The 13,326-nt window shown below is 41.0% G+C and overlaps 1 protein-coding gene across 2 annotated transcripts in view; it reads right to left on the bottom strand.

Moving 5' to 3' along the window:
• The window catches only part of METTL14 (methyltransferase 14, N6-adenosine-methyltransferase subunit), a 35,700-nt gene extending 22,653 nt beyond the window's left edge, over nt 1-13,047 (bottom strand). Inside the window, exons 1-5 of one of the 2 annotated variants that reach the window (XM_045019797.1) lie at nt 12,910-13,047; nt 12,135-12,223; nt 10,968-11,055; nt 3,743-3,934; nt 2,973-3,060 (exon numbers count right to left, since the gene is read on the bottom strand). In XM_045019797.1, coding sequence (XP_044875732.1) covers nt 2,973-3,060; nt 3,743-3,934; nt 10,968-11,055; nt 12,135-12,223; nt 12,910-12,981 — 529 coding nt within the window. In that variant the 5' untranslated portion in view covers nt 12,982-13,047. The remainder of the gene's footprint in view (nt 1-2,972; nt 3,061-3,742; nt 3,935-10,967; nt 11,056-12,134; nt 12,224-12,909) is intronic. The other variant, XM_045019798.1, reaches the window with a different exon arrangement.
• Between the last annotated feature and the right edge of the window lie 279 nt (nt 13,048-13,326).

Here is a 13,326-nt window from a genome sequence, read left to right as displayed (position 1 = left end):
AGTTAATTACCAATGACCAATATATCATTCATGATTTTCTAACATACTAAAAATGTACCATTAATAAGAATCTGAAAATATTAAGCTGTATAATTGCTTAAATAAATGTTCATGGTCATAGTGTACCCTCCTAGGTAGCAAAAAAAATTATCAAATCTTGAGTAAAGGCTCTATTTAGCTGTAAATCAACATGTTTTAATGGTTATAGCAACCAATGAGAATGATTTTCTTTAGAAAATAACCAAAGTGCAAGTGGAAAAGCTGATTAAAATCAATGAAGTAAAGCAAGACTTTTCATTTGGTGATTTAAATCACCTTGATTTGAAATCAATCCACTCTGTACTAAAGATTGTGAGGCAGTTAGATATTCCGACTGCGATGCGGGCTCAAGTATCAGTGAGATTTCCCAGAGTATATGCATATAAACAGAGCAAATATTGTTCTGATGCCTGAAGAGCTGCCACATGGAGACAAACTGGGACCGTGGCCATGACCCTAAGTAGTTACCAATTTTTTTATTAAAAGTTCTAAATTTATTAAATTAAATATTGATATTAAAAGTTTTAAGAGCCCCAAAGTGGCAGTTTGATGCCTATAACAAGAGAGAAAAAGGAGGCTACCAATGACCTCTCAAGTCTTATGTTTGAGAAGTGTGAGGGTCTGGAGAAACAGTTGTCCATAGACTCCTTTCACCTGATCCTCAAATAGGTTTCTTTGCTACAGAAGAACCCGACTGCATATGACAGTGGTTCTCAACCAGGGTTACGCAGAGGTCTTCCAGGGGGTACATCACCTTATCTAGATACACCTCTACCCCGATATAACGCGACCCGATATAACACAAATTCGGATATAACGCAGTAAAGCAGCGCTCCGGGGGGTCGGGGCTGCGCACTCCGGCATATCAAAGCAAGTTCGATCCAACACGGTTTCACCTATAATGCAGTAAGATTTTTTGGCTCCTGAGGACAGCGTTCTATCGGAGTTGAGGTGTATTTACCTAGTTTTACAACAGGCTACATAAAAAGCACTAGCCAAGTCAGTCCAAACTCAAATTTCATACAGACAATGACCTGTTTATACTGTTTGACATGCTATACACTGAAATATAAGTACAATTATATTCCAATCAATTTATTTTATAATTATATGGTAAAAATGAGAAAGTAAGCAATCTTTCAGTAATAGTGTGCTGTGACATTTTTGGATTTTTATGTCTGATGTTGTAAGCCAGTAGTTTTGAAGTGAGGTGAAACTTGGGGGATACGGAAGACAAATCAGACTCCTGAAAGGGATACAATAGTCTGGAAAGGTTGAGAGCCACTGGCATATGACACCTCACCAGAACAACAGTGTCAATTCCATTTATTCTGTATTCCTTTTATGGCTACACAGTAAGTCAGAGCAAATATCAAAAAGGCAAGCTATCATTCAGTTATCTTCAGACATACAGATTATTCATTATTCTCTCTAATTAGTAAAAATAGTGAAATAAGTCTTTCAAGCATATGAACATTTCATGCACTCTGAATATAGATATACCTGACGCAGAATATGCAGATTTTCTTAAGAGTGCTAATCAGAGCTGTCAAGATGAATATACTGTTTATCATGGAAAGCAGTTAGTTATCTAAAACCTTTTATTTCAATAACTTATGAAAGATTATTGATAAAGATTTTTTGAAGTGTTCAGAAGACTGTGATAGTACATTTATACTGAGGTGGCACCCAGATGCATGATTAAGATGTGCTAAGAGCTGTACAAACACACGATCCCTTCACTGAAAATCTTACAGTCTTATAATTGGTTCAAGGTGAGATGAAAATATTTCAGAGATTTTATTTTATTTTTTTAAACTAAGTTGCCATGAGACATCCATGTTGGAGAACAGGACCAAAGGATGTTATTTTAATTTTACAAACTCAAAACACAGAGCCAGTTAGCACTTACATAGCACTTTTCAAACAGTAGAGTAAATTCAGCATTGGCCTGAACATGTGAAACTACACTGACTTAAATAGTTATGCTCTTCTAAACTCGTAACGAATTTGGCCTACTAATGAATTCTCAGAATTTACTTACTTTTCAAAGTATTATTCCCATTTTATATGGAATGCACAGATGTCAAAGGAGTTCTCTGGGGCAGCACAGTGAAACCAATCACTAAACCAAGATTAAGAAACTGTCCGTGGGACCTAGGGACAGCTGATCAGTCCACTAGACCAGGGATTCTCAACCTTTTTTTTTTTTTAAAAGCTCCCACCACACACCCCCAGCGTGCTATAGAACTCAGGGCCCAGTTGTGGAGGCAGAGACGCCCTCAGTCATAGGCATAGTTTGACTTCCATTGGGGTGCGGGTGAGCAAGGGCCAGCGGGGTTCAGGCCAGCTCCGCACGGTGGAGTCCAGTGAAGGAACACCACCTTCACCCGACTCTCCTCAGCAGGCCACCCAGCCTGGCCAGGTTGAGGGGCAATCAAAAATTATAACTCAAGGGCGGACTCAGCTCCATTGGGGGAGGGGAGTACCGAGGCTTTAGGATTCAGTCCCGTGGCTCCTGGCTTCAGCCCCGCATAGGCTCCAGGATGTGGAGCTCCAGGTTTCAGCTATGGGGCCCCATGGCCTCCCTGAAACGACTCACGGACCCCTGGTTGAAAGCCACAGCACTACGCTACACTAGAACATGAAATTCACCAGTTAAAAAGCTTTTAAGACTAAATGGTTTAAAATAAAGTGGGCAATAGCATCTTCCTACCTCTATATAACTGATATGACAGAAACAAAGTCCCAGGTAATTTTATAAATGGAAGAACAGAGAGACTCTCTTCCATTCCCTTTCTTATTTTCAATACCAAAAAAGAGACCATGCCCAAATACAAGCAATTACATTTAAGGGGGGGGAGAGGTGAAGCTATATTACCGCAAACAGCAAGAAACTTTCTTAGTTGATTGTTTGGGCTATTCTGACATACCCACATCTCTGATAAAGTTCTGCGGTCTGTGTCCTGTATCCACAAAGTGTTGACAATAATCATTGTGAGGATTTAAACTCTGGGTTCCCTATAGAAAAAAAGGAACAAAAAGGGAGAGAGATGATTCAGGCCATGCACATTTCCAACTGATTTTACATACCACACGGCGAAAAGTTTCTAGCTTACAAAATACTGTTCTGCCCCTTCCTCAACATATCATTCTACACCAGTGGCTCTCAAACTTTTGTACTGCTGACCCCTTTCGCATAGCAAGCCTCTGAGTGTGACCCCCTTATAAATTAAAAACACGTTTCTATTTATTTAACAATACCATTATAAATGCTAGATGCAAAGTGGGGTTTGGGGTGGAGGATGACAGCTCACGCCTCCCCATGTAAGAACCTCACGACCCCCAGTTTGGGAACCCGTTCTACACTGTAAAAATTCCGCAATACACAAGTTATGTATTACTTGTGTATTACCATTGGCACAGGTTCACTTATAATATGGCTTGCTGCAAGCCTGAAACAGGCAAAAAATAGAACAAGCTGATAACATGCACTCTTGAGTCAGATACTGGCCAAGTGATTCATGAATAATTTAAAGGCCAAGGGTTAATTTCATGTCATCCATAAAGACCCTTTATTAACCTCATAATAAGAGGCATAAGTTCATCCCATAAAATATTTCAAACTTCTTCAGTTGTTGAGACAGCTTAATGCAATCACATGATGGAAGAGCAACGACTGCAAGATGCAAAGGTAGCTTACCTTCAGAAAGGTACTGGAATCTTTGTAAATCTCTTCTTCATAGGGCAGGTTCTCTTCATCTTGATGCAGTTCTACTTCATCCTTTGGAATAAAGCAGATTTTATATGCATGTAGGCACATGCTGTTTCTCTCCTCATTATGACTCCGCTTCTTAATGAAGGAAGAAGTGGGCTGTCTGTGAATATAAGCCTCCTGCAACAGTAGATCATGAATGTTTCCAAAGCCAGTTTCGGAAAAGAAATATAACTGACATGTTACCAAAAAGGGCACTCTTTCTCTCATTACTAAGTAGCTTGAGTTACCAACAAGGCCTTGAAAATAACTAACAAGATAAGAAGCATTTATAAAGCACCATAAATCTATGTGGTGCTTTACACAACACAAAATCAGACATGCACTGTCCTGAAGAGTTTACATTCCCTTTTTATCTATACCCACTAAATTAATTTTTTGTGCAGGGGAAACTGGAAAGCTTTAGTAATTAAGACTCCCTCTTGTGAGTTACTGCCCATGCATTAACAAGTCACCACAGCCCATCATACAAGCCAACACATATCTTTAAAAAAATACCTAACCAACAAACAACTCAAAGCTTTTACAAAAAGGGTGACTGGCTAACGGTGGATCAAGAGAGGATGCCACCTTTAAAGAACTTTCCTTTCCCTGTAAAGGTAATCATCACATACACATGCTCCCACTCAAGACTACAAAACTGGAAGGATGTCAATCTGGTACAGTCACAATCTAAAGTACAACAGTGTCCAGAGCAGAAGTCAGTTCTGTTCAGTGTACTACTTGAGCGTACTACTTGTGAACACAAGCTTCTGTCACCTGTCCTGTATAAACCAAATGGGTTTATCATGCATCTTCAGAGTAACTACACTGGGAGAAAATACAGGACAGTCAGCCCTCTCTTTAGTTTCATATTATAATTGAAAACATACAATAAGGGAAAATGGTTAATTTTTTGGTCTTAAAAACAAAAATGGGTCTATTACAGAAGTTCACTGGACAGTGGTTAAATCTTTGAACCTGGGTAACCCTCACCAATTTCTCCCCAAAAGTTATGCCCCCCTTCCCCTGCCCCCAATACCTTGGTTTTCTGTCGTTATGGTGGTCTGCTCACCTTAAGTTGATTGTGGGGCCTAGGCCTTAGACTGCAAGCTCCCCTTGGAGCAAGGAATGTTTAATTTTTTTGTTCATACGGTTTGCCGAGGCAATGAGACCCCAAAACTGATTGGCTTCTATAGCAATACAAATAATAAAATAGGCTACAGCAGCTAGTAGCAAGCAGAAGTAGCATAGTGTGATCTATCAGCAGTTCACAGAACACAATTTGAGAAATGCCAATATAAAAATACCTCTCTATTCCTTAAGCCTAGCAATTAAACAATTTTTTTAAAATGGCACAGAGGACAGAAAATATCATTGCTACAGACAGGATTTATGAAACAACAACTCCTGAAACACAAAAAAAACCCTGACTTTGTACTCAAAAAGTACAAGTTTCTCTTTATTTACTTTTACTTCAGTAATGTTAACATGGCAACTAGACATTAGTGAATTATCTACATTACTAGCTAAGGCTCTTCTATCTTAAGCAACATGATTTCAGTATTAGAAATTCCCAGGTGTCTGGGTGGGTCAATGATTTAGTGCACTACTTCTCATTTCTGAAAACCTGGGCTGAACCCTGTTTTAGATAACACAATGAGCTTTTTAGTCTCTATTATTCACTTGGCAGTTTTTTGTCTGTATAACAAAACCATAACATAAGTAGGCATTATTAGACATCTATGATCACTATAGCTCTGGGATTAGAAGAATACCAAGAGTATTGCAGATCCAGACTGCAGCGGAGACAAGCAGGAAAACTTGAATCGGTACTATTTGTCTCTTGTTTTCATAAACCAATCTATAACTGGTTTGTTAGTGTTACCCCCAAGGGGAATATTCAGTCTAGTGTACAGACATTTTTAAAAAAGGAGTACTTTAACTTTTACATTTAATAGAGATTCAGACTTAGACCAGTGAGTTTGTAAGACTAGACTAAATTAGTAAATTTAACATGCTCAAGCTAACAATGAAAAATATTAAGCAAAAACAAAGGCAAAAGTTTTATTAAATAAATATCTCCCTGCCCATCAGAAAAATTGCAGCGTCTATACAAGATAGTATATTGCTCCATTATAGTGGTTCTATTGGTAATTTCAAGATTCTCGTGTTAATAATTAAATATTATACAGGTCCCAAGGATTAGGCTTTATTCGTGAATTTAGCTATTTTCTAAATGCAGCAATAGTGCTACAGATTGGTCACCCATTTTAGAAGCAACAGGCTGATTAAGGGTCTGTTTTTAAGTATTTTTCAGATGGTACTGATAATAATCTCAGCGTATGAATTTTATGTGATTTGGTCACAAATTTTAGAGAGAAATCAATTCAGTTTAACAGAACATATAATAAATAATTGATAATGTCTATACAGATTTGTCAGTTTGTTTTATTCCAATGATACATTCACTGAACGGAGCAAAGAAAGAAAAAATAAAAGAAAGTAAACTAAGGTGAGCCCTTGGCATACTTAAAGTATTTTCTTCAGGACATATAGATAGCTTACTGTACATACATAAGTGGACATTAAGCAATTGTTTTAGTGCCTCTCCCAAATCCAATGATTATTTCTTATTTTTGTGCACCCAAAAGTACACAAATCAAACAACATATATTTATTTGACATAATGCAGTGAAGGTCATCGAAAAATAAGGAAAAGGAAAAAGGACAATGGTGACAAGAATAAGATCACAGCTAATCAATAAGATGCAAGTATCTGGATAGACACTTTTTGGCTTAACCGTCTCTATCCATCATTTAGCTGATGTGTCAGAAGTGAATTTTTAGGAAGCACTTAAATGAAATAAAAGAAGTAGGTTGCCACATACGTTTGGGGTAGGTGTCCCAAGAATAAGGGGGAGCATGGAAGACTGACTTTTAACCACCATCTCCTTTGTAAAAATATAATCATCCCTGACTTCTCCTAATGTCTTGTCATCACCTTAAACCAGTGGCTCCCAAACTTGGTTCATGGTCTGTTCAGGGTAAGCCCCTGGTGGGCCGCGATATACTTTGTTTACCTAAGCATCCACAGGTACAGCTGGTCGCAGCTCCCAGTGGCCACAGTTCACCATTCCCAGACAATGGGAGCTGTGGGAAGCCCTGAACAAGCTGCGAACCAACATAGCCAAAAGACACTCCTGATCTCTCCTCCCAACAAACTCTCTCTTTTGCAATTGCTGAACACACGAACATTCATCCTCCCTCTCATTGAGCCCATATGGTCTGGGTCATCTTCAACTCTCTCACCTCACCCCAAACCAATCCTGCCACTTTTAAAATCCAGTCTATTTTACTTGTACTGCAAAATATTTGTTCTTGGCCAGCAACTCATTCCCATTTTGGTAACTGCAACCTCTTTCTCTTTGGCCTCTCAACACGTACATCACAAAATTTCATTTCATGCAACATTACTAGTAACATGTTCCTGGCCAATTCCTCTGCCCACATCACACCTTTCCTTGAATCTGTCCACTGGTTTGCTCACCCTTCACCACCATACTCACAGGATGAATAAAAATTAATGATTTAAAAAAATTAAATCAAATATTTTTTATTTAAATCTTTTTTTGACAAAATGCTTGTTGAGGAAAAAACCTATCTAAAGATAGTTTTAATTAAGATACATTAAAGCTCAAGATAGCTCATCATGGAATAGAGATTATAAATTTTAATTCAATAGTATGAGACAATATATTCATGTAATGTTTAAGAAAAGAAAAGAGGAGACTAAGGGGGGGATATGATAGAGGTATATACACTCATGAGTGGTGTGGAGAAAGTGAATAAGGAAAAGTTATTTACTTGTTCCCATAATATAAGAACTAGGGGCCACCAAATGAAATTAATGGGCAGCAGGTTTAAAACAAATAAAAGGAAGTTGTTCTTCACACAGCGCACAGTCTACCTGTGGAACTCCTTGCCTAAGGAGGTTGTGAAGGCTAGAACTATAACAGGGTTTAAAAGAGAACTAGATAAATTCATGGAGGTTAATTCCATTAATGGCTATTACCCAGGATGGGTAAGGATGGTGTCCCTAGCCTCTGTTTGTCATAGGGTAGAGATGGATGGCAGGAGAGAGATCAGTTGATCATTACCTGTTAGGTTCACTCCCTCTGGGACACCTGGCATTGGCCACTGTCAGTAGACAGGAAATTGCACTGGATGGACCTTTGGTCTGACCCAGTATGGCCATTCTTATGTTCTTATGTAAAAGTTTTGTAAACAAGATCCAATAGTTCATGGATTAGAGACCCAATCTTATGGGGTTCCACAGGCTTCTGTATAGATTATTTAGGTTAATCTTTCTGTCTATCCAATGGGACTCAGTGCTCAGTTTAGAAGATACCATCAGAGATGCCTAGTTTTCCAGTTCTCAAACAGTGGATTTGTGTCTCCAGAAGTAACATGCTTCTTTACAGAAAAACTGTTTTAAAATAAATAAATATATCGAGGTGAGAAATAAGAGACCTCAACTCTATTGCCCCCTGCATATCTGTGTACACAGAGTCAATCCCTTACCTCTCTCTAAAAGTGTAAAATTTCAGAAAGTTCAATGAATATTGTTGGGGGTGGAATAGATCTGGACAAGGAGAAATAGTTTGGAGATAAATGTGAGAAGCGAGGGACATATGCTTGTTTCGTTAAAATATTATATGCTTGCTGCTGAAGAAAAAAAAATCCAGAATACTTTTTGTTTTAGTTAAATAAAACAATGTAAATGTCTGTCTGGTGATGTCCTCCTCCTAATACAGCATGGCAAGAAAATCCTCCAAAATATTAATGGATTAACCTGTTGAATTGGAGATAGTTCACCTCCCAGTGACTTCATAAATATCTGCTTCAATTACCTTTGGTAAATGAAATAACCAAACAATCATTCATTTTCTGATACAGCTATAAAAATAATCTGAAAAGTTTTCAAAATAAATCAGTTTAAAAATGTATAGTGTGTACCTTCTAAAAATGAAACCTACATCTATCTCTGAGTTATGAAGAATAAGTATTAATGTTGTAACAACCAACAAGAATGCACTTTTATGTAGAAAACCATGATTAAATCCACCTCTGTAACTCTGCCTTTCCACATGTATTCAAACTTGTCTCTTCCAACACCACCCATATTCTCACTGTAATCGTGTCCATATTCTAACGACCTCCATGAGAAAAATAATTAAGTTTCAGATGTTACTATGTACTGAGACTAGAACCATGCACCACAACTGCATCAAAGGGGTTCTTATCACGTAAGCTTCCTTGCTAGCTCAAAGACCCATGGAAGACACCTAATCATTAAATATATATGTTAAACAGCCCTACATGAGGCATATCAATAGCATTGATACCAGTCAGCTCTGTGTTCTTGGGGAACCAGGGCACAGTATCCAGCCTGTCTGTCTCATGAAGGCCCCCACACGCACCACCACCCAGCCTCTGCTTGAACCAAAACCAATCAGAAGAAAGACTTACAGAAAGCAATGAAAAGGTGGTGGGAGACCTAAACCCCTCCTGACAAGGGTGACAGGATTAAGGCAACTCCCCTAGCCTCATCTGCATCAAAGATGGGACAGGGAGGCATCTCCCATTAGCATACAGAATGGAGAACAGAGATTCCAAGGCAAGAACCACACTGAACTCTGGGACCAGAAAAGCAGGGAAGCACTGCATCATGGGGGAATCTCTGCTCCAGATGTTACTGAACTTATGCCTGCACACACCCAGCTCAGCAGTTATCAGACCAATTCTAGTAATGAATCCTTGATAGATATCCAAAATACTGAAGCTGCCTAATTGCATTGTGAGTTCCCTTGAAGGAACACCACCCAAAGCCAGGAATGATCAGTTCCTATTGTCTAGCCTAAAGAAAACCATTGAGTCATCAGTTTACCATAAACAAATCCAGTGTTCTCCCTTGAATCATTGTTGTTTCCCTACAAAAAAACCCTACCCACACTCAGGTAAGTGTTCTGATGCCTAGATCCAAACTCTGCATCAGTTCCACTGGGACTTCATCTTCTCCTGACTTATTGTGCAGGGGGCTCTGCCTGTCTCCAGCACTCAGGACCCTGAGCTATCACCATCACCTGGGAACCCCAACCAGTTCAAGCTTCATGGAGTGGTGAGACCCCAGCTCTCTCTCTCTCTCTCTCTGTTTTCTTTTCTACCTCAGGTATATAATAATGTAACTGTTACGCTGGTTTAGGCTCTCCATGTGTGGTTATCACTATTATTCAATAAATAACTTTTATGGTTAAGCTGGTTGCTTCTCTCCCTCTCTCTCTCTGAACTTTACTCTTTTGTGTTTTTGGCTTCTCCATTTACTCTGCAGCAACGCCCCTCTTACCTAAGCTAAAGATCCCTGTAGCGCCCAAAAATACTGTGGGGTTTGCTCAAGTGGGTTACTACCAGAACAACTGTAACGTGAAAGTGGGGATAGGGACATGCTGAACCTAGACATATGAGGGTGGCAATTTGGAAGTGCTGCTCGACCCAGACTACTGAGTCCAGGGGCTTATAAGGGTGGCAAACTGGAAGTGCTGTTTGACCCAGCCTGCTCAGGCTTACTCTAGTCTGGTGCAGTACCTGTGGCATATAAAGGTGGCAGCTTGGAAGTGCTGCTTGGCCCAGCCTATTGAGTCCAGGGGCATATAAGGGTGCCAGATTGGAAATCCTATTTGACCCAGCCCACTGAGTCAGGGACATACAAGGGGTCAGCTTGACAGTACTGATGGACTGTGCGCGTGAATGCACCTGATTCTGGGGCTGGAGGAATCCAACCCTGGGGAACCTAGGTCCTGCAGAATAGCTCCATTGGGAGGGGACTTGCAGAAGGGAGAAGTAGAGCTCCATATGAAAACACAAGTGACACAAGCAGTACATGGATAGTATTACAGACATCCTCCCCCCCAACACACAGAAGAGTAACCCTAATAAATGAGCGTACCACAAAGGAACGGGCAAATCTGGTAACAGCATGAAATATAATCTAACAGTTTTAGTGACTGACTTCCTGAAATAAGTTTCCCACAAACTAATATTTTATCATTCAGCACAGGAAGTTCACCACTTTAAAAAACATTCTGTTTCTTGGACTATTTCACTGCCTTCTTACCTTATATTCTTCAATTTCTTCTTCATCAGCCTCTCCCTCATCTGGATACTTCCGTTTTGCATTTGGTGCTAAAGTATCATAAGAAGCCCTAAAAACATATAGGAAAGTCATAGATATAAAGCAATTTCTCTCTCTTCACTACATTAGAACATATTTCATAATCTGGGATTATCTGCAAAGGGTGCATATTGCTTTCTGAATTGAATTTTAAGAGCCTGGTTTTAATCTATAAAGCCTAAAATGGCTTGGGACCACCTTTCTCATAATGCCATACTGCAACAACTTACTGACAAAAGAACTCTTTAAAAGAGCTCTCTTATTTTCTTAATTGTTTATATTGTTAGAACCTTAAAATAACACATTTACTTTGCAGTGTTTCAAACTGGCCGGACCCTAATGGTCAGATTATTAGTTCACTTGAAGCAGTGTAAATCCAGTAATCATTCCTACTGAAGTCAGAATTTAATCAGTGTAAATCTGGGGTAACTGAAATTAGTTTTTGTCTCCAAGGATTAGTTTGAAGATGGGGGCTAAATCGTGCTTGCCTTACTCAAACAATCAGCCAATCACTTCAAAGTGATTTCTTCTGTGATTATGGTAAGCATGATTTGGCTCCAACATTGTTACAACTTGGGTTGGCTAGGGTATTTCTTTTACTATTTCTGTTTTGATGTGTGTTGTACAGTTTTACCTTTTTTTTTTTTTTAATGGTCCTCCATGACTGGCTAACCACCACCTCAATTCAACATCCACCATTTTACCAAGTGCTAGTTAAACAGATCTAACAAAGGCCTCTCTCCCAGTGAATTAAGAGCTGTTTTAAGATTTCCCTTTGCAATCACAAGTGGAAAAAGTGGAGTTCTGTAAAGGTAGGAAAAGTATGGACAACTACGGCAAGGCTATTTTTAGAACAGATAATCTCAGTAAGACAGTAAGATTTATAACCAGAGGCCTGTGATAGTGAAATTTGTTTTTAATTCTTCTTTTCTGATGTGGACTAACATTTCTTTACTTTTGTTAACCTGAATGAAAAAAAATGCTTGTCTTATGAAACTGATCCTGCTCTCATTCCCCCCACCAAAAAAACTATAGGGTTTTGTTTTTTTGTTTTGTTTGGTTTTTTTAAGCAAAAACTGATTTCTAACAGAAAACCGCTTCAATACAGACCTGCAGGTTTCTCTCGTTTCAGCGATTTCCCTCTGATCATCTTTGCTGTTCAATACGGCACCAATACTATCCGCACTTTCAGCTCCCAACTGAAGGAAGGGGCAATACACATACATACATATACATATATATATATTCAGGCAAAAAGTACAGCCAAGCAAAAAATAACTGCCACGACAACCTCAAACCCAAGCTAAGCCGGCTGGTTTCTGCACCTGGGAGAGTAGGGTGACCAGATGTCCAGATTTTATAGGGACAGTCCCGGTATTTGGGGCTTTTTTTCATATGGTCTCCTATTACCCCCCCCCCCACCACCGTCCTGATTTTTCGCATTTGCTGTCTGGTCACCCTACCTGGGAGGCTCTGATCACTGACCCCTCGCAATGCAACTGGCTCCCAGAGCTACGGTCAGCACAAACCCGCAGCGCAGCACGGCCGCGGGCACGGCCCGGGGCACGCTGCACCCCCCCCCCTCCTCCTTCTCCTCCTCCTCCTCCTCAGCTGGGCGCATCCCACCTGCCGCTGCCGCCGCCCCCCTCGGGACCTAACCACCAGGGGCCGAGGGGGTGATGACGTCACAGGGAGGCGCGCTGGGCAAACCCGCAGCTGCCAGCGCTAGGCCTAGCGCGCCTGCCGCAGGTGTATGGGCGGGGCCAAGCAGCTGAGACACACACCCCTCCCCCCCCCCGGCCCGCGCCGGGCCGGGCCCCAGAGGTGACTCCCCACGGGAGCTGCCCGCCGGTAGTGCTCCGGCCCGGCCCCTACATTCCGCTACCTGCTGGGCCAGGAGCTGCCGGCGCAGTTTCTGTCGCTCCCTGATCTCCTGCAGCCGGCTGTTCATCGCCATGCAAGCGAGGCGGGCTCGCCGCAGGCGCTTCTTTAACACGTCACTTCCGCTTCCTGCCTAACTTCTCCGGAGACTCCGCCAGGCCGAGTTCCAAGCGCGCTAACCACGTGACGCAGCCCGTTGCTCTCTGTCCCACTCCGGCGGCCATCTTTGCTCAGGGCAAGAACGCTCAGATGCCCGGTCTTCGCCTGGGCCGCGGTGGTGGTTGTGGCTAGACTGTGTTATGTGTCTGTTAGTAAACGGGCACCAGGGATGGAGGGACCAAGTGCCCCAGGATGACATGGCCTCATACCAGCCACCACCATGGTCTGTCGCTATTTCCGCATCACTCACCCATCCCTCCCG

Source organism: Mauremys mutica, chromosome 5 (assembly GCF_020497125.1).
Source record: "Mauremys mutica isolate MM-2020 ecotype Southern chromosome 5, ASM2049712v1, whole genome shotgun sequence".
Classification (NCBI taxonomy): Eukaryota; Metazoa; Chordata; order Testudines; family Geoemydidae; genus Mauremys; species Mauremys mutica.
The sequence above is the reverse complement of the archived record's forward strand: the minus strand, read 5'-3'. Positions and strand labels throughout refer to the sequence as shown.